This window comes from Diadema antillarum, unplaced genomic scaffold (assembly GCF_040938485.1).
Source record: "Diadema antillarum isolate AM-2024a unplaced genomic scaffold, OU_Dant_1.0 scf00000015, whole genome shotgun sequence".
NCBI lineage: Eukaryota > Metazoa > Echinodermata > Echinoidea > Diadematoida > Diadematidae > Diadema > Diadema antillarum.
In genome coordinates, this window is record NW_027270904.1 from 3,356,897 (window position 1) to 3,379,077 (window position 22,181).

A 22,181-nucleotide genomic window follows, 5' to 3' on the forward strand; every position below is an offset into this window, starting at 1 on the left:
AGACGATGAAAGGACATCAACCACACAGAGAACAGACGGAACACCGCGCTACCACACAGTACCAGTGCATTGGCTTTGCATGCAGGCAAATAGGCGGCTAGCTCAGGCGCGCGCGGCGTCGCGATCGCATGCAGGCAGGCGAGTGAACGAGATAAACGAGAAAGAAGAGAAACTCGCTGAATCGATCATCCAAAGGTCAAAGAGAGGTCAACGACTCGATGGAAATTCGTCAGATTTGGGGAGGGGGAGTGCGGGGAATGATATTTAAAAAAATAGATTGTAAATGGAATTGATTTCGTAAGATTCTGAGATGTATATGCGATTAATATTCACTCTTCACTAGTTTATTCAATAATGTGTAATGTAAATAAAATTTCATAATAAAAGGTGCCTATCTATTGACTATGGGGTGGTATCCTCCATCCATCCTGCTGCCGGTTCGATTGTGTGTGTCAGTGGTAAGTGTGTGTACGTGGAGTGTGTGTGTGTGTGTGTGTGTGTGTGTGTGTGTGTGTGGGTGTGTGTGTGTGTGTGTGTCTAGTGTGCATGTTATGATATGTATGCGAACCATGTGGCAATTTTACGGCTGCAACCTCTAACGTTAAAGTGGTGAAGTGAAGTGCTGACTGAAGATTAACATATGCTACCAGAAAATGGCATCTGTACACAAATTACTGAGGTAAGTGGGATTAACAACTTTTAAAATTTAGTTCACTCTATCATCAATCTGTACCGTGATTTAGAAATTAGCTACGTACTACCGCCGCGGTCCTCGGGCGTCGTATGTAGTGCGTGGCCTGCACACAGTCCCGTGTATTGATGTACTTGTAAGCTAATGACAATTTACCATGCTCGGACTGACTACAGTCCCACGTGCTGGAATGTATGTCAGGGTCGGTCAAGAAATTGCTGCTCTTCACTTCGTACAAAATGTCTTTCATTATGCGTTATATTTATGAGAACAAAATCCCTAAATTGTCCTACTCAAAACACTTCTTGCCAGCTACCAAATGCAGATTAAATTTGAAAGGAATGTTCATGCCTAAAATTAGATTAGCCCAACCAGACGCCATGCAGCAGAGCACAGCATCAGACAAACGAGGCCTCGCCATCATCAGCATCACAGTGAAAACCACAACACAACTACAAAACTAATTCAAATTCCTTCATACGTTCTGCCAAGAATTGTACATAATACTCACAAAAACTCCATGGAACAAAAATGGCACAATCTTGCGCAACTTTGACCGTCGGAGTACCGTTGCAGAATTAAACCTAATAAAAAAGATACATAAAATTTACCAGAGTTGAATAATTGTTTTTGGTTTTAATGGCATGTATCACGTCACTTAAGACTGAGTATTTACACCAATTACAAATAATGCAAGTTGTGTGCTAGTCTGGCTTCCAGACCCTCCACTCATACTATTTTGCTGTACAGGATATTGCCTTTGCCATTGCCTTCGTCTCTGCAGAGGGCACATTTTGTAAAAGGAGTCCAGTTGGCAAAGGGTGTGGAAACCAGACTAGTTCTGCGCAAATGTGTGACCAAAATCTGTGGCATGCGCCGCTTGAGTGTCGAAGCACGGTTGACAGTGTGACCTTTGAAAGTGTAAATTTAGTTCCGATTGCGTTCTTGATTATTTCAATATGGCCGTGCAAAAAACTGATTTTCCGCTCACACACGCTGCATAAAGTCTTTGTTTTCAGTGAGTTGTGAATTGTGTACATGTACATCAATATCGATAACAAAAACATGAAGTTTAATTAATGAAGATTGTTCCTAATGAGTCTGAGGTGACAAAAATGATGTCAAGAATCAAAACTCAACGCGATCGATTGCGACATGGTTACTTTGTGTTTTGGACCTTCCTGGTACAGCCCTGCCATGTCTTTACAGTGACTGGGCTGTGTATGATTAAGCCTACATGAACTAACCACAATATATTTGAACATGTAGAATATAACACATTAATTGTTTAAATTGATAGACGCTAATGATATTCATGCAGGCACACACACTGATATTATTTAATCTTTTTATAGTAAAGCTTACTAGACGTGTAGTGGATGTTAAAGGGGTCGTATATGTAGTTTTGGTTGAGACCTGATTTCAGGTTTGTAACGTTTTTTGGTGAGATAATGAGAAACCTCTTATGAAATATGAAAGAGCATGTAATTCCATAAGGAATTCAACGTTTATTTTATGAAAATTGGTTTTGAAATGGCTGAGATATCCAAATCAGAGCGATTCTAATAAGTGTGGGACCCACACTTTATTACGATCGCTTTGTTTTACTTTGTTTTTGGATGTTTCAGTCATTCCAAATCCAATTTTCATCAAATAAACTTTGAATTCCTATTAAAATGGTATGCTCTGTACTATTTCATAAGTGTTTTCTTGGTATCTCGCAAAATGTTAAAAGCCCAATTCTCATCCCCACCAATACTGTACCATCCCTCAAATCCATTGTTCCACCGCTTTCACACATTCAATGTCCATGATTGCAATGTCTTGCAAGTTGCCTCTGTGATGCATAGGTATTTCCTAAAAGTCTTCCCCCATACCTCACTGAAATGTTTTGTATGAATGATAAAGTACATAGCTATAACACCCGTCAGTCATCCAAATTCCACCGCTGGAAAATGGAAGCAAACATCCATTCAAAATCAGTTCGCCACCTTGGTCCGGTCATTTGGAATTCACTACCGCCCAATATTCGAAATTTACAATTTAACAGGTCGTTCAAAAGACAACTCAAAATATTTCTCCTCGCCAAATACTAGTTTAACGTTGCTTCACACTTGATCTACCACTTGTATAATTTACCCAAACCTGAGTTGCATTTTCTTTCTTTTATTTTCGTGTTTTCCAACTCCTTATAGTGAGGTGATCCCATCTCTGCAAGCCCTTGAGACTTTTACGGGACACCTTTTTCTTTTACTTTAACTTTTCTCTTCTTTTTTTTTTTAAAGTCTGACTTCTTTAGAAGTCTGACTTGTTACCACTTTGTTGTATGATGACCTACAGGTGTATGTCATCCCTTTGTGTATTATGTGTGAATTAAATATTTTGTCTTTTTTAACTGTATATATTGTAAATCCGGAAAGAAATGAAGGAGAGTTCTATGCTCTCGGTCAATCAATTAAATCAATCAAGAAACAAATGGAGACTACGGTCCATGTTGTTCATGTAGAATCTACTGAACAATGTCCAATGTTAATGTGACAATAAAATCTAGCATCAATCATCGTTTCTTATTTCTTTTTAGGTAGCCACACAATAATCTACTATTTGCAATATTTGAGATGGAGGACTTTTGTCAGCAGGAATTCTATACTTTTATTCTAATTTGATTCTTTTATTCTAAGATACATATACTATTCAATCAGGAAAAAAAACCATTTCATTTAAACTAGAACGTGTTGACCATGATTCGACCGGCCGTGCCATATTACTACACTTAAATTTAACAGCTCAATAAATTTGTTACTGTTATGCTGATAAGAAATGCATGGATGCAGATAAAGTATGTTCATATACTGACCAATTACCAACCTACAATATTTGTGAAATTAAGATCGAGGTATCTAAAGAGTCTCAATTGCAGAAGAAATTGGCGCCCATGATTTGACCGCCTATGCCCATGGTTTGACATATATATATACTATCACTCAGTATCATACTGACACACACGTATTATTGAATGATCTTTACTTCTCTTATATGGGAGTATCTTGGAATGTTGTATGATTGATACACTTTGATAAACCTATCGGTAACTGTTGATTGACTCATACAGCCTCAAAGCCGACCATGGCTCGGAGAGTGATGATGGAGACCCAGACAACGATGTTCAGCAAACTGTCAGTGCTAGTGAGGAAGAGGTGAAGTTCCCTCCTGCCTGTTTAAAGTCGTAATTTACCATTTGCAGATGAAACAAAAACCCAGCATTAGTGCTTCAAAATAATTCTAAAATGTGAGATAGGGATAGAAACAACCAATGTAAAAATTTGAATCGATATAATCGATATTGTACAGTATTGTTGAATATATGCAAAATGCGAACAATAGTTATAATAAAACTGTTTCCAGACTAAACCGTCTACAGTTATGGTTTATTGAGAAAAGCAGTGATATCTCCCTATTTTTTAGGCCTTATTGCAAAATTTTTATATACTAAGATGTTTTGTGATATAACTGATCTACAAATATGCATAAAAAGTGATATCGTGAGAATTTTTAGATCACTGCTCCCAAAAGTAAACAGGACCTTTAAAACCCATTGAGGACGGGCTGATTTTGTTACAACACGCATTTCCCACATAGCCCCCTGCCTGAGTAAACTGGGAATAGGTCTTCAATGGGGTAATAAAGACACATGATTTAGCATTTTGCATTCTGTTGTAGATGGCTTCTTCTTTCTTATTCATACTTTCATTTGCTGATTCCCTGTTTGATCTCTTATTGTGACGTAGCTGATGGTAAAAGGAGAACTCTGAGTTTGTGAGATGAAAATATAGCATTGCTTGTTCATGTTCAAGCTTTTAATGCTAATTGTGAAAAAGACATTTTTCTCTTAGATGAAAGCTTTTTAGAGGCAGTTAGGTTTGAGCAGCAAGCCAGTAAAAATTTAAGCAAACAAAAGCAAACAAACTAAAAAAGGAATCACTCTGTTAGAAGAAAGTCACTACTAGTACAGTTGATACATGAGTGTGCCATTTAATGCGGTAATGTAAACGGTCTTTGAAACTTCTGTTTTGGACATTTCATTATTATGTGATAGTATTATAATTTGCTTAAAAGCACAATATGATTACAATCTTTATCAGAGCTGCCATACCATGCTTGATGTGACTTCTTAGTCAAGGTGTACACAACATTGTGTTCCATCTCGTTTCATGGGTGCTTCTTGTATAATAGACAAGTGTGCTAATGTTATAAAATTTTCTTGGTAGTTTCCTCTTGGGGCCAAATAACAACCAATGCATTCCACTTGTTATAATCAGATACATTGCAATATGGGCAATTCCGCAGTTAGGTGGACATGACATACATAAAAGAAATCTGCCTCTCTATCTTACTCTTTAATCTAGGTATAAACTAATACCATGGATATTCACCAATCATAAAGGGCTTTAAAATTAAGCAGATTTTATTTTTCGTATTTATTAGTTTTGCGAGATCTAAAACCATCATTTAAAATGTACATGTGGGACTGGGGATGCTGAAATTCACTTTAATGTAAATTACAGTGGATTCCTTCGAAATTTTTTCCTCAAATTTGTGCTAAAGGGTAAAAGATGAATACATTTAAACGCTCCACAAGTCATGCGACATTTTGTCAATTACAAAAGGGTGAAATGACCTGCGAAATTACTCCGGACAAATGTAACGTTACTAACCGTAACATTACTAACCATGTTTTTGGGAGTCTAGCTAATAAATTATTGGTCGAACTGCTAAAAATATTTGCATGAACATTTGTCACGATGCAATAATTGAAATTAATGCAACACTTTGTTTGAGGTAACTTTAACTTTTGCACACTTTTTGTTACAAGACATTGATTTTTTGGTCATGTCCTTTTTTCGTAACGTTACTAACCAGCCCTTTTATTTGCCATAGCAATTCTAATATCTACTGGATTGTATTCATTCTTTTCTATATCATAAACCTGGGAAAGATGAACATGTTTTTAACATGATTTTGACTTGAAATTAATAAATGGGGATTTAGTAGTAACAATAAATATCTAAATTTGTTTAAATGTAACGTTACTAACCACGGAATTGCCCATATGTAGAATCCAGCTTGGCTGTATTTGAATTTACTGTGTTAGGTAAATTATGGGCTTAAAGTGTTTTTGTATTTCTTTGTTTGTTTTTTCGCTTAGGCCTTTTTTTAAGAGCAACTCATGAAATGAATATATATAGTTTATTTATAAGTATTAAGGATTTGCAGGTAAAGTTGCCTATCCTACACTGATTTGACTTTGTCCTAGGATGATCTGGAGGATGACTCAAGACATTCTCGTTTGTTGGATGCCATCAGCTCAATGGATGCAAAAAAGAAGTGAGTTTGTTAAAAGAATTTTCTGTCTGTCATCTGGCTTCTTGTTGAGTAGCTTGAAATAAAGCAGGGATTAGCTGGGGACTTCAAAGTGGATCTGCATTTCAGCCACCAGCATATGGGATTAGTGGCATATCAACAAACAACAGAATCCTCTGAAGAAGCTTACTAATTTGTATGATGATTTCATTTAGCAATTTCCTATACAATGCCCAGATTATTTGGATTAATACATTTAATGGACATAGTCTCCTGATGAACTAAGGTGTTGTTATAGACTTTGAGTTGTATAGAACTGTGCGATTTTGCATGACAGATGAAATACTAATGTATGATATTGATCGTGCCAGGTACAAATCTCACTCAGGAGTAAACTCTGAAATATGATAAACAGCAGCTCATATACAAATGTAGCAGCATAGTGTCATAATCTGTTTCTTTTTATTGGTGTCTTTATTTATAAAACAAAAACTAAAACATGCAAGCACATATAGCAAACACACAGACACACAAAGCCCTCTCATGAACTCATGACTGTGAACATACAACTTACCAGAATGGTTGATTCAGTGTTCTCATCTAACACATCCAAGACAAATTATGAGTGGATGGATTGTTGATATTTTATCACAGGTCAAAGGTGAAACAGAGGTCAGAGCCAAGCATGGAGGTTTCAGAATTTCAACTGAATACTAAAGATGGTGAGTACCCTGCCTATTGTTCCAACAAATAGTCAAAATTTGTCAATCAATTCCACTTCTTTTGGTGTTGCACTCATTGCAACTCACATGACAATTCCAGCTGAGGGGGTGATGTAATGTTACTAATTATAGAAACAATGACCTCCAAAGGAAATACATGTATCTGGATATCTCATTGGCAGATCGCTTTGAAGCCTCCACACCGCCATCTTACCACGCACATTGTCATACACTTGTGTAGAGGGCCCACAGCATCTTGTTTTTCTCAGTGACAATATCTCTGCTGGAAAATGCGTGCATGTCGGCATAAGGGTGTACATAGTAGCTTGGCGGCCTAGCGGCTTCAATTGTTTGTACGGGTTGAATGGGCCAATGCGATATCCAGATATTCTGCTATATAGAGATCAGTGACCCCTACTCTGTTTGGAAGATAATGTGTGCTCAAATTCATGAAATTCTTCCGTCAAGATGTTTTTGTTGCAAATGATTAACAAATTGCTCTACATTGACATAGATTTATATTTACATCGATGTATGGAAATTTTTTAATTAGTTGCATCATAATGTGTGTAGTCTTTTTTTTTTTTGCTCCCTCTCTCTCTTTCACAGCTCAGGGCAAGGGAGTGTGGATCCATGACTTGATGGGCTCACTGCGGAACACACCATCCCACGCAGCGCTCAAGAAGCAGATGAACATCATCAACAAGCGAAAAGTTTTGCCCACTCCACTCCATCAACACGAGGCAGACAAGGTATGCTTGCCATTGAAACCATTGTGGAGGGAGGTTTAGCTGTTGCAACAGCAAATTCGGCCTTATCATCTTCTTGGCATAGAAATATTTTGCTAGATGTTGATGCGTACCTCTCAAGATACGCATCTGTCTAAGCTTTGGAAAAGTAAACATTTGAAATGTGTCATGTTGACACAAATCAAGGCATAGGCCTATTTTCTTTGACCATTTTCACTTCATTCCAGTGTTACATACTCTTAGCTCCATACAGCGAGATAGAAGTCTCATCTGCTCTTTGAAGCTTGTAACGACTTTGAAAACCATTATAGCAAATTTTTAAAAGTTGCTCCATTGTAATTGTATCTTGAATTCAGTCAGACATGAAATGAGAAATGTTGTGTGCAAAATTGTCAAGAGACCAATAGGAGCCAAATAACTGAAATAGGCCCATGTGTAGATTGGAAAAAGTAATAGACATTTCCCTTCGTAGGCTAAACTGTGTTCATACTTTGTCTCATAGGATTTATGAGCAGCAGTAAGCATTTTGTATTCTTTCTGTTTATTTTATTTTGATTCTCTTCTGGACTAGTCCCTGTTCCATTATGCTGTATACAGCTGTGGGATGTTTACCTTTCCTCCAATAAATCCCCCCCCCCCCCAAAAAAAAAAAAAAAAAAAAAAAAAATTGCCTGGAAATTGTTTTCTCAAAAAAAAATTAAAAAATGCATTATTATTACAAAAACTGTAGTTCATCTGTAAGTGAGTTTCTCAAGAGGTAGTTGTTTATTAACTCACTCTTTGCTTGCATTTCTGCAGATCCAAAGGAAGAAGGCCTATGAGGTGGTCAGCAAAGAGGTGTCGAAATGGGACCAGGTAGTGACCACCAACAGAAAGGCGGAGCATCTCTCCTTCCCCCTCAGTCAAGATGGACTAGGGCTTCCCACTACAGATCAATTTGTCAAGAAGTTTAAGGTGACAAGATTTTTTTTTGTGCAGAACTTCCCTCTGAGTAATATTCTTTTTTGTAATACTTGTTAGCATGAAAATATTGAATTCAACTGAATATTCTGAGCAAATGCACAGAGAGGATGATAAGTTAATATATTGGGAAAAATCAAACTAAGAAGAGGTAACAAGAGGTTAATTACCCATGTGGCTAATATTCCTATCACAAGCCCTTTCCTTCATCTGCCATATTGCATTTGTATAGCCATGAAAGAGAAAGCAAGCCATTAACTTTTTATAGAGAAAAAAAGTGATATTACATATAGATATATTGTTACTGAACAGTTTGGCAAGAAAATGTAGGTTTGTTCATATGCAGCACATTGCGGTCCTGGTGCTAGCAAATGTTGAAAACATTTTAACATTTTTTTAATCTTTGAAGGATTAATCATTTTCAAAATGAATATTTTTTCAGTGTACTCAGATGTACAACTATAGTGCTCGTGATGACATGGTACATGCATAATTTTTGGCTCAAGAGAGTGATGGTCTGAATGTTGCAGCCATAGAGTGATTTCAACTTACACAAATGAGTAATGCTGATCATACATTAGTTGTTTAATGTTTGCATGTGTCTGTGTGTGTGTGTGTGTGTGTGTGTGTGTGTGTGTGTGTGTGTGTGTGTGTGTGTGTGTGTGTGTGTGTGTGTGTGTGTGTGTGTGTGTGTGTGTGAGTGTGTGTTTTCATAATGTAAGTCTTCCTTTCAAGGAAGGCTACACATGATAAGACACAGAACTGTATGAAAAATGAAGCATGATGCCCCTCAAGCTAGATTCAATATGCGTTGGTCATAATGCATTCGAGAAGATCCCCTCATGACAATTAAAGGGATAGTACAGTTTTGGTGAAGATGAGAATTGGGTTTTTAACTTTTTGCGAGATACCAAGAAAACACTTATGATATAGTACAGAACATACCATTTTAAGAGGAATTCAAAGTTTATTTGACGAAGATCGGGTTTGGAATGACTGAAACATCAAAAAACAAAGTAAAACAAAGCGATCGTAATAAAGTGTGGGTCCCACACTTTATTAGAATCGCTCTTTTTTGATATCTCAGCCATTTCAAAACCAATTTTCATCAAATAAATGTTGAATTCCTCATAGAATTACATGCTCTTTCACATTTTATAAGAGGTTTCTCATTATCTCACCAACAAATGTTAGAAACCTGAAATTAGGTCTCAACCATAACTGTACAATCCCTTTAACAAAATGACACTCTGAAAATAGTCTAGTGTTAGAAGAACTCTTAGTGTCCAGAACTTGAAGTTAATAATCATGTTGATCATGTGCTGTATGGTGTCTGCTTGTCACCCTTTCTTCCAACAGCCAAGTACACCACTCGAGCAGGAAGTGTACAAGGTCCTGCATGGCAGTAAGTTTGCTGAGCGGCCAGACCAGGAACTAACAAAGGCTGAAGAGGAGGCTATCAAAGCCATGAGCCTGTCAGAGGTAAGCCCCGCCCCCTCTCCCCCTTACTGTTCACTTTAGTCCATAGGTTCAACTTGTGACCTTAGGCAATCTTACTCAGAGCGGAGATAGATGCCGTCCCCGTAGCATTTCATGCATTTTGAATCAAGTAGCCTTGCAAGATGAAAGAAGGAGAAAAATTTTGTTGGTTGTGAGATGGCAAAACAATTTATGTCGAAAATTCATGAAAATTGACTTAGTCACATATTTCATTTTGTTTTCATGTAATCTAACTCCTGACCAAATCTTGAGATCAGGGTACATTCCGCTACTGAGATATGATGCCCTCTCCCGGTGGGAATTGTTAGAATTTTGTTTGCAAAACAACAAAAGCAGCAATATGCATGGCCCTTCTCAACATGTGACGGTCATGAACTTTGCAAAACTACGCATCTACATGCAATACGTTGCTTTGCCATACACGTGTTTATGCAGTAATAGGCTGCACGCCGTGCACGTCCTGCAGAAGCATGCAGAAAATGACATTTGAGGACATGTGCATGTGTCTTTATTCAAGACATACATTGTTTGGCCATAGCAATAGCTTGGCTAGGTTGATGCTGTGAAACAATGTATGTTTTGACTGTGATTTATAAATTCTTCTAAAAATAAGTGGTGTAGTGAAATCAATTTGCATTCAATGTATTATTGATACTCTTGGTCCTTTAGGGTAAGATATGAAGTTTTGAACTAAAACAGAAAAAGAGCCGTATGTTTGCAAAACTTTAAACTCGATTTACTGGAAAAGAGGTTGCATGTAGGTATGTTGTTTTGCCATCTCACGGCTGCTGTGAATCATCGGGATGATTATCATTCAGAGCAGTGCAGCTGTATGTGCTGAAATGGTACAAAAATTCCATGTATTTCATAAATTGGTACATGTACTTGTGAGATGTTTTCAGTAGTGGTTGGAAAAAACAACAACAAAACACTGTTCCTTGTATGACATTTTATTATGACAGTGAATGAGGTGCAGAATCAAATATGTCTTTCCACCCTTTTCGTAACTTGTTAACTTCCCAAACCTCTATCTGTCTTATCAGTGAAAATGTAGAAGTGGCAACTCACAATGTGTGCTGGTGTTTTTGTCCTCTGTCCTCATGTGCTCATAGGCAAGAGAGCGGAGAGCTGAGCTGCAGAAACACAGAGCTCTGATGTCATACTATGAAGCAAAATGTCGGAGGCAGAAGAAGATCAAAAGCAAAAAGTGAGTGCTTTTCTCAATTATCTCTGTAACAAACTTATCATTATCAAAATTGTTGTTGTTGTTTTTTTTCTTGCCAATTGTTCATTACCCCCACCCAAAAAAAAACCACAAAACAAAACAGCAAACCCACAAATGTGTGTGTTGATGCAAAGTTATTCTACATATTTTCCAGTCATCTTTTATTGCAGTATAAAGTAAGAGAATGTGCCTTGAGAATGGCAGATGATAATATCTTTTAATTATGAATTCACAAATCAGTTGTGATGTATTAGCTGTAAATGACTGTTTGTTCTTCTCTTTTTGTCATATTGTTATAAGTGAATCCCAGGTATCCGCTTTATAGCTGCATACGTTAGTTCATGCTGCCCTAGGAAATGGTTGTGCAAAAAAGTATGAATGATGAATTAGTGTATGATACATTAAAGACAGCCAATCCCTTTTACATGCAAATTTTTGAAAAATTGGTGAGAACACTTAGGTATTGAAGAAAACATTATTTGGAAACCTCCTGTAAATTTTGAACTCAAGAGGGTCTTTATTTGTTTAGTAAATTGACTGTTAAGATTTGAATATTTTTTTTCGTACTACAAAAGAATTACAAATCTAAACTACTAGTCTAGTTTTACAGACCTGTGAGATGCACTTAGTTGCACGTGTAGTTCATGTAAGTGGTGTGTTGTTATTTGCTATCGACAACAAAGTAAGAGAAGCTAGTGAATTCTTCATTTCTATCTGACACCTTTAATATGCATATCTTTTGTTCGAAGTATATGTATGATTATTACAACCACAGGAGGAGTAATGTATGCAGCTGTGCCTAGTACACAGAATACGTTACAGTGAGCGTTTGGTGCATTATTTGAATTTTAATGGCTAACAACCTTCTAATATCACATGAATGTTATAGATTTACAATAGTCTTGTCATTCTGGTAGAATATATCATGTTCTGTGCTATTTGGGAAGGAATGCAAAAGGGAAGGGCTATCTGTAAAGAAAAAACTCTGAATAGCATTCAATTATATCGGGTACATTGCATCTGCATTTAAAGGGGCTGTATCTTGCTCTGTGATCTGTAAGGAATGGGGAGTTGGTATCTGAACATGGTGTTTGCCTTTTGTCAGGTTCCATCGTATCCAGAGGAAAAGTAAGGCAAAGGAAGAGGGCAAGAAGATTGAAGACTTGATGAAGACAGATCCAGAGGTTGCCCAGGAGACGCTGAACAAGCTGGAGAAGTCAAGGGCACAGGTAATAGACTCTTACTTCAGTGCATATTGCTGAAACTTCATTGATGTTGTAATTACTCTACTTTACATAATTTCTTCATTGTGTTATGACCAAGATGGAATCCTGTAGTGAAGGGATCAATTTGTTTTTCCCCAATTCACAAAATGTAGTATGCTGTATACCATCATGGGTTCATGGGCCAATACAATATTTCCCAAATCAGGACTTCAAGACAACATTAGTTGACAACATCAGTGTAAGAATTTGTAACTAAGAACCACAGCAACAGATTAAAAAATCAGTGTTCCTATCCAAGACAAAAGTAAGTAATTTCCCCTCCTTTTAAACTGTATACATGGCAGTTTTGTTATGAAAGGCAATATTTTGTGAATCAATAATTTTGCAAATGCCGGTTTACTTTTGAAATTTACAAAAATTAAGCCATCTTGAAATATATGGTATATCCAGTACTTTGTCTCGTCTGTCTGCAGGACATGTTGAGTTAACCATGCAGTGGGCATATACAGTACGATATAGTGTTTTGTGTGCCTGTGTTTGTGTGTGTGTTTGTTCATTTTTAAACAATGTATGTCAAGTGCTTGGAACTTTCTTGAAGCAAAGTTTATATATGAAACCGTAAATTATGGTCATGTATTTCTCTGTTCCTGCTATAGCATACTGTATGTACTTCACAAGGGATGCATTAATTCTATTTCCTTCTTCCTTTCTTTTCTTGTAGGAGAGAATGAGTCTGAAACACAGGAACACTGGCAAATGGGCAAAAACGATGATCAGATATGGTCGTCATAATATTTCAGTAAGTGGCAAATATTCTGTTTTTGTTTGTTTGTTTGTTTTGTCTGTTATTTTCCATGCTGACGAGGTATTTTGGAGCTGCCAGTGTAGAGACATAGAGAATATGTGTTTAGAATGTATCAAGACTATAAATATTGTTTAATATCCGCACAAGATGTTGTGAATTGTGCATGTAGCCACAGAATATCATACTGTTAGATAAAATGAAAACTCCAGTAGAACTGATCATACATGACAGAAAAAAAAAGAAATAGGTGAAAGAGTGTGAAATTTCTCCTCAACAGATCTTGCACAGTTTTTTCATTGTTTTTTTTTTCTTGTTTGTTTATTTTCATTCATCTGCAACTTGTTTCTTGTTTCTATTTTTTTGAATGTTTTCTCTCCTTATTGATTGGCCTGAATATGGTTCTACCCACCTAGAGAGGCAAAAATCAAGACTGTACTCATGACACGATAATGAGAAGAGAGATTATTACAGCTCAGTTTGCATCGACAGTGAAGTCAGTAAAGTGGCATCATTTTGCTTTCCTTTCATTCATTACACTATATTGCAGTTCATAGTGATTCGTTCTTTTGCCTACAGGCAAGGCAGGAGCTTGCACAGCAGCTTCAAAAGAGCCGTGAACTCACAGAGAAGGTCGCAGATGTGAATGAAAGGGAGGAAGCTGGTGGAAAGAACGAAGATGAGGAAGAGGATGAAGCAGAAAGCATCCAACCTTCACTCAGTGACATCAATAATCCATGGTTCACTGGTGGAAAGGTTGGTAAAGCTGATGAGGAGGGCGAAGAGGAGGAGAAGAGGCAAGAGGAAGGGTACATCGCCCTGGAAGAAGTGCGGGTAGACAGATCCAAAGACAATTCCAAGGATGATGATGATGAGGAGGAAGAGGAGGATGCAGAGGATGCAGAGTTGGCTAAAGATCACGAGATGTTGAAAACCATCCAGGAAGAGAGGCGGAAGTGGGCTCAGGGGGATGCCGATGGTAGCGATGACAGTGAAGCAGACGAAGATGAGGATGATGAGCCAAGCGCTAAGGTGAAAAAGGTCCATCCGACGAAAGAGAAGATGAAGGGAAAGAACAAGGAGAAAGCCGGAAAGGCAGAAGTGAAGAAAGTGAGTAGAAAGAAAAAGAAGAAGCAAGTGAGAGTGATAGAGGTTGGGAGCGATGGGGAGGATGACAGGGAGGAAGCGGAAGAGGGTGGACTCTTGGACGAAGGTCTGGAGAGGCGGCAGACGGAGGAGTTGCTGGAGGAGCAGAGCTGGTTACATGGGAAGGAAGGGCAGAGCACAAATAGAGCGGCACCCTCACTGTCCGCTTCTGTGTCAGCGGACTCCGTTGGCAGCCAGGGCCGGAGGGAGGGGGCAGCGGCATCCGGCAACGTTGACCCGAAGAAGATCTTCACCCTGAAGACCACTGAGATGAAGTCCTTGGCGCCCCAGCTGGTGGAGGAAGGGGACGACCTGGATGGGGAGAAGGGGCGCAGGGAGCACCACATGAACATCCAGCAGGCGTTTGCTGATGACGACGTGGTCGGGGAGTTCAGGGAGGAGAAGGCAGAGCGAGTGGAGAAGGACAAACCCAAGGACATTGACCTGACGTTGCCGGGATGGGGCGACTGGGGAGGAAGTGGGGTGCTACCCTCAAAGAGGAAACGGAAGAGGTAATTTTTCTTGTCTGACAAAATCTCAAACAAATAAACAAGCAACAGCAAACAGAGGAGATGACATTTGCCATACTGTGAACCCATGGGTCCTAATTCACGAAGGTGGTGCATGGGGCACCAAGTGTCGCATGGCCTATTTCGTTACGAAATCAGTCATTCGTCAACGAAATGATCATTTCGTCGATAAATGTTAACATTTCGTAACGAAGTGAACACTATGTCGACGAAATTTTAACATTTCATAACGAATGACTGATTTCCTTACGAAATAGGCCATCCGAAACTTGGCGCCCCATACAAAACTACGGTCTTTGTCCATGGTTTAAACCATGGACAAAGATTGTACCACCTTCTTGAATTCGGGCCATGAAGAGGAAACGAAAAAATGTATTCAACTTTTTGCGTTCAGGGAAACCTTGTTTTAAAGAGCTGTGCAGTACCACTAAAATTTCCTCGTTTTATGGTGTATCTCATTATATAGTGGATAAAAACAGAAGAATATAAAAGGAATGGGACCTCCAAACTCGTCTCATTATATCAGGTAACTAGGTATGCCCAACCTCTTTTTAACGAGGTTTGTCGGTATTCTGAAGAAACAGAAAACAAAAACAAAAACAAAAACAGAGGACATGACATTGTCATAAAATGAACCCTCAAAGAAAAGATGGAAAAGGTAACTCTTCTTACATTCAAACTCAGCAGAGAGAAAACAGGTGAAAACACTTCACCCGTTGTCGTGAACACTCAAAAGACAAATTTGAATACAATAGGTAAGATTTCCCTTATTATGATCAACCCCAAAAGAGAAATCTACTCATACTATGAGTACATGAATGAATATTTATAAAGATATGGCTAAAAAAATTGTAACTTTCCATGTTCCCTCCTGACAGGTTCATCAGGAAAGCTCCGCCCCAAGCACCACGAAGGGACGCCAATCTTCCTCACGTTATCATCAATGAGAATCGGGACAAGAAGTTTGCCCTGCATCAGGTGAGGGGAAAGCTCTGCTCCGAGGATGCGTCTTTCATCCGAATTCTGCTCTAAAGTCATTGTTCCTTTTCTGCTTCTTTGGTAGATAGTGTATAGAAGGAATACAGTTTGTCATCATGCGAAATGGGTCTGGGCAGAAAGTTACATTATCCGTTCATGCACTGTCAGTAGATCGTGTCTATTCACTACAGTGGGACATCTTGCTGTGATTCCTGCCCGAAAGTTTTTATACTTCGTTTCCACACCATCAGTGGATCACATACGTTGAATATGATTTATTCAGAGACTCCAACCCCAAGCACCTTCTGATCTAGAGATTCTCCCGCCCGAAGTTCCTAGGGTTCTAGATGTTCTCTGGTGCTATCTAAGGCTTATTTTTTCAACATACGATAGCAATAAGTAAGAAATCCTTTCCACCGGGAGACACAGAGCCAGGGCGGGAGAAATCAAATCTTAAACGGGAGAACGGGAGATTTTGCAAAAATGGGCTTTCGGCGGGAAATCTCCGGTCAAAAACGTGAGAGTTGGAGTCTCTTTTTATTTCAAGGGCCTACTTGCTGTGCAATCTCATCATGAAATTTATTTCATAATCGTGCCGTGCATAATTTGACATGTGTGCTGTACATTTTTATAATCTAAGAGTCAGAAGTCAATGACAAAATAGTATGAAATACAAAGGGACAGAAGTATCTTTTTGCTTGTGAATGCCAACTGCAAGGCAGCTTGGATTGGGTAGTTGTACAGTACGTATATGCAGTTTTACGGCTGTATATTATCAGTATATGAAGGTATGCAGAAATAAAGGGCACAGTCATAAAGGGCTACAATGTTTTATTTACTGCGTAGATGTAGGTTTGTTTGGGTTTTTTTTCTTTAACCAGTGAAAGACTAGTTCTGAGTAGGCTCAAGCAGATGTCTATGGGAAATGTGTGTTATAGCAAAACCAGCTCACCCTTGACAGATTAAGGAGGATGCAGTGTGTGTACATGTATGTCATATTGCCACCTCCTCCCGTAAGAGTTTAGCAGGCCCTGTTGTACTAGAGATCTGCCATAAAGTAATATGCATTTATCAAATCTACTACGGCAATGAGCAGAAATGCTGTAAGCCAACTGATCTTTGCTGTAATTTGCTGTAATTTGAAGCTAAGGTCAGGGCAAAACTTGTATGCCATTGACCCCAGAACTTCAGCTTTTCTGGTCACTTTTTTGATATTCATCATCAAAGCAAATGGTGAATAATTTGTCTTTTCTTTGCAAGATCAGTATATGGAACATTGTAGAACCAAACCATCAAAGGCTGGGAGACAAATATTTTCTAATCCAACGTTCCTTTGGTGTCTGCTCCCTACTCCCCCACAGGTGAACAACCTGCCTTTCCCATTCTCCAGCACTCAGCAGTTTGAGAGGAGCATCCGCGCCCCCATCGGGGGTACCTGGAACACCCCCTCGGCCGTGAAGGCTCTGACGAAACCCCGCATCTCCACCAGGCTGGGCACCGTCATTGACCCCATAGAGGCCGAGGAGGCGTTCAAGGGGCGGGGCGCGAAGCAGAGACAAGGGGAGGAGAAGCCCAAGAGGACAGGACCCACCCCTGACATCGTATTCAACGATGACAGTGGTAGAGATGGCAGTAGGGGTGCAGGTCACAGCAAGGGACATGGACGAAGGAGAAAGAGGAAAGGAAAATGAACCTGAGAACTCTTTAGACAGTGAACGAGATTGTACACAAGTTTTAACGACTGATTACCAATGCTGATATATTTATGATCTCATTTGGATGATCATTCGTGAGGACATCAGCGAGGTTGCATTTTTACCCACCAGTGTGAAGACTGGAACAAAGACTGGAGTAACTCACATATCATCCACGACTGTCAGGAACAGAGAGTGCCATGTATTAAATGTACAGTGGAACTTTGTTATAAGGAGGTTCGATATACAAAATCCAAGAATAACGAAAATGTGAAATATTACCCAAAATGGTACGCAAGAAGTACTAGTAATGCAATCTCAGAGCATACCCCATCATGCGATGTTTTATACTCAATTACATCGATTACAATATATGGGGACACAGTAGTATCTTTTGCATGCAATTATTAATAGCTACATGTGATTCAATATCATGTACTACTGCTTGGGCACGATTCAATAGTCATGTACTTGTGGCCTTCCACATTCCCAACATTGAGCGGGAAGGGCCCTTCATGAATGAAAGTCGGGTACACCGACTTTTATTGTTTCACACTTTTGATCTCAAAACACTCTCTAACAACTCATCATGCCGCGGCAAATTGCAGCAGCCAGCAAGTTTCTTAGTAGAACCTTCTGATATATTGCAATCAAATTCCAAATGGTGAAAGATGAATAAGCCCTTCTTAGAACTGTTTTAGCTTTAAGTGTAATTTTTGTCTAAAATTCAACAGTTTCTTCAGTATTCTATATTATATGCTACAGTTGCATACCTGCCAACTGTTCAGTTTTAATCTGAATATTCAGATTTTTCTCTGAAAGAAAATGCATTAATTTCAGTGTGTTCTGATTTTTTTGAAATATCTGTTAATAGTAAAGTATATGAAATTTATGAACGTTCAGATTTTTAAATAATTTTTCTTTGTTTGTTCAGATTTATTAAGTCTCAGGGTTGGCAGGTATGTAGTTGTATTTCCCTTTTTTTTTTTAGCCAAAATATTGTTTATCTGTACTCTTCTATCAGTTAGTTTCGTAATGTCCACCAGTAGACCTATGTTGTTGTTTTTTATTGTGCTCAAGATGGCAGCCCTGCTCATGTGTATCCGTATCCGTCTATCTGTCTGTCCGTCCCCTCTGTTTGTCTGTTCTTCTCTTGCTTACACACACACACACACACACACACACACACACTCATTGATTGATTGTTGTGCCAGTATTGAGGAAGATTACCCTTGTCTTGATGGAAATATAAAACCCACTCAATATTCTATGTAGTTTCCCCCTAAAGATTTTTTTCTGATACAGTGCACTCCTGTAATAATGGACATGGTTACAAAATTCCAGTTAAACCGAAATACAAATTCAGGGCTCAACATTATCCGCTATATGTTTTCATTGTCTATTTGTTCGGTTATAACGAAATTTTGATAAAGCGAAAGAAAACTGCCGGTCCCAAGGACTTTCGTATTACGGGAGTCCACTGTATTTCAAAGAAACGTCAGAGCTGCAGTAATTTCTGTAAAATTATGCGGGAAGATAGATGCAAACCAAAGAGGTGCTATCACAAGGTGTACACTACACTTGAGTGTAGGAAACAGAAATATTTCTTCATTATGTTTCCACCAATCAGTATTCTTTCTCTCTCTCTCCCCTTGTTGAATTTGATATACTTTGGGGTGGTGGTGGTTTTTTTTCTGTACAGTCTATCCATATATTATTCTGCAGATCATATTAAGAATCACTGAAGGGTAAAAAAATCAGCAACTGATATACTGTGATAGCCTCTCAGGAACAAGATTCCATTGACTAATTACAACTATTTAGCATTTCCCTGTCAAAAGATATATATCTAAGAAGGAAAAGATTTAGCTGAGATTGTACATGTAATAACTTTTATACATATCCCTTCTGTAGACAAGCTATCACACATGATGCCACACCACAAGAAAAAAAATAACAGGAAGGAAGAAAAAATAACAGGAGTTTGTTTTGTAGTACTGTGAGCATGGCGGAACTTTCTGTCTTACAGTGACATTTATTTTCACCACAAATGTTCACCAAATATTTGTTTATTTTCCATGAATAAAATTTATTCAAATTTGAAACATTGTCTTTGTCTGTTTTTGTGCCTGGCTCTGTGACATACAATAGTGTAATTCCCTTTTTTGTATCCTTGGGTAATACACAGACAGATGTGTACACAGGAGGAAACTAAATTTGCAGTTGATATCAGTGAAGGATAATGTAATAAATGCACAAAAATCACAATAAATATATGAACACGTACTTTATATCATAAATAACCTGGTAGCCAGTTGTATACAATCTGCTGAACATAAAGGTATAAACAAATTCTAGAATACAAAAGGATGACGCACTGCAAATCATGATTGATTTAAATGTTCATTGTGACATGGATTAGTGTCATCTGAATTGAACATTTTGAAAATTTGAAATTACATGTATTTGATTTTAAAGCAAGATGTAGTAATCATCTTCCTGCTGTGCATTCAAGTGAAAGAAATTTCTTTAATGTTTTGTTCTGGTAATTGCCGCAGGCAAAGTGAAAAATATTAGGAAGTGTGGACTTGTGCTTTTGCAGTAATCTGAAAAATGTCTCCATCGATGTACACTTGTACAGTACTTCGAAATTGACATCAAGGATTATGAAATTCCATTCTGAATAATGTACCTTCACCACAATCCTTAGTGTCGCACTGCCCAAGATAATGTGATAATTAACATGTTTATCATTTTTCTGCATGCCTGTCAAATTACATCCACAATATTTTCATAAACTGACTGCATTAACAATTCAAATTTGACATTGAACTTCAGGGAAACCAAGAGTTATTGAGCAAACTTTGTACTATGTACCCCAAACAAAAGAAACAAGGAGGATGTACAAGGATATGTCTAGTCATGTGAAGAATGCTGGGCCCTGTATACCGGTACATTCGAAATTCATGGGGCCTGTTGCATAAAACTTTTTACCAAAGGAAAAACTAAAGTTGATTTTGAACAGAATTTTTCCCTGTGTAAAGTCAATGGCGGAATCATGCTTACACAAGTTTTCAGTTCTTATCAGAGTTTTTCTCTGGTTAAACATTATAAACAACAGGCCTCTGGTGTTACTTCTTGAATTCATTCATTCGTTCAGGATCATAGGTTGAAAATGAAAATGGGGGTAAAGAATGGCTCTCGTATCTGTTTTATGCTAAATACATGCCTGTGTAGTGTGGCAGTCACACCAAAGACAAAATGGGAAACATTGTATGGTTTAATGTTTTAAATTTCTGCCTTACCTGTACAGCATACTATAATCATTATACATTGTACTGTACACTGTATATGTGTATTAATTCAAAAGGTGCAACGACAGTTAATGCTAAAATCATCCATTTGCAAAGATACTGTGTGAAAATGTTGTAACATTCTACACTGTATGACATTAAATTTGGCACACAGCCACTATACCCGCTTAATGAGAGCAAACAGGGAGAACATACTAATCAAATGTGCCCACAATATACACCCTAACATGCCATGTAAGGCATTCCAAGATGTGCTGAGTTAATACTGATTACACACAAGCTATATAATATACAAACATGTTTCACAAATGCTTCATGAACATATATATTTGATAACTGTTCATATTTTAAAAGTCACTGAAGTAGCAATCCTTTGAGTACACATGAAACATGCACCCACTGGGTGTATGTTTAGTACTGTGGCATGAAACCAGCACCAGATAGATTTTTTCCATTTGTGTTGGCCATGTATTCCTCTTCATATCTTTGGAAATGCATTCACATTTGTGATATCTTCAACATGATAAATACAATTTGTATCTCAGATTTTCAAATATATGTATGTCATCAATCTGGTATTATTTTTTCCTATTTGTGTCTATGGAAGATAAGAAGATTTTTATATTCTTTAAGTTTTTTTGTTTTTGTTTTTTTTCAAATTAGCACCTGTCTAAAATGTGTACATTTAAACAAAACATTCCTTTTTACTTTGAAGAAATATGCTATGTATAAAGCGAGCACCAGTACCCTGAAAAGATTCCTGGACATTTTGGATTCAATGTCACCCATTATTTGGATGTTCATAATGAGGGGCAACCCCAATCTGATTAACGGTGTGTGTTTCCTGAAACATTAATATTCTGACTGATGCATTCACGTCCCGCTGAACCAATCAAAAACAGGCTGTGATAAAGCTTAGTCTAACTCCAGATGTTTGCAACTGATCAAACAAAACGATTTAAACATACAAACATCAGTGTCAAGAGATGGAGGGGAAAGAGTTATTCAGCCTGTCATTAGCGAGCTTTGGATCTGCGACGCAAACACTAAGATGGCGCTATTAGGCAAAAAATGGTGTTCTGCATATGCGCGAGACAGCTGTTTCCATTGTCCAACCTGGGAGGCTGCATCGTCTTAGCATATGCATTGCAAATCTAAAGCTCGCTATTGTCAAGCTGTGAACAAAAAGTAGGTAGTACTGAGTGACTTGAGTGTAATGATAGTTAACATCATCTCCCTTCATTGTTTTCATCGTTGGACATTATGGTAATTTAGTTTAACCC

At 38.1% G+C, this 22,181-nt stretch overlaps 1 protein-coding gene across 1 annotated transcript; it reads left to right on the forward strand.

The window, feature by feature from the left end:
* Positions 1-568: 568 nt before the first annotated feature.
* Positions 569-17,581, forward strand: LOC139724574 (U3 small nucleolar RNA-associated protein 14 homolog A-like). Its single transcript, XM_071635709.1, has 13 exons — positions 569-679; positions 3,804-3,888; positions 6,006-6,076; positions 6,707-6,774; positions 7,384-7,526; positions 8,322-8,477; positions 9,843-9,965; positions 11,096-11,190; positions 12,314-12,437; positions 13,156-13,233; positions 13,816-14,894; positions 15,791-15,890; positions 17,252-17,581. Exons 1-13 carry the CDS (start codon positions 654-656, stop codon positions 17,579-17,581), a joined length of 2,478 nt encoding a protein of 825 aa, XP_071491810.1. The 5' UTR covers positions 569-653.
* Positions 17,582-22,181: the final 4,600 nt, after the last annotated feature.

Excerpts from the sequence above, each read along its gene's own strand:
- LOC139724574 (XM_071635709.1), top strand. The coding sequence starts at position 654 with ATGGCATCTGTACACAAATTACTGAG. Across the intron at positions 6,077-6,706 it reads TCAATGGATGCAAAAAAGAA|GTCAAAGGTGAAACAGAGGT; the intron begins GTGAGTTTGTTA and ends ATTTTATCACAG. Across the intron at positions 11,191-12,313 it reads AAGAAGATCAAAAGCAAAAA|GTTCCATCGTATCCAGAGGA; the intron begins GTGAGTGCTTTT and ends GCCTTTTGTCAG.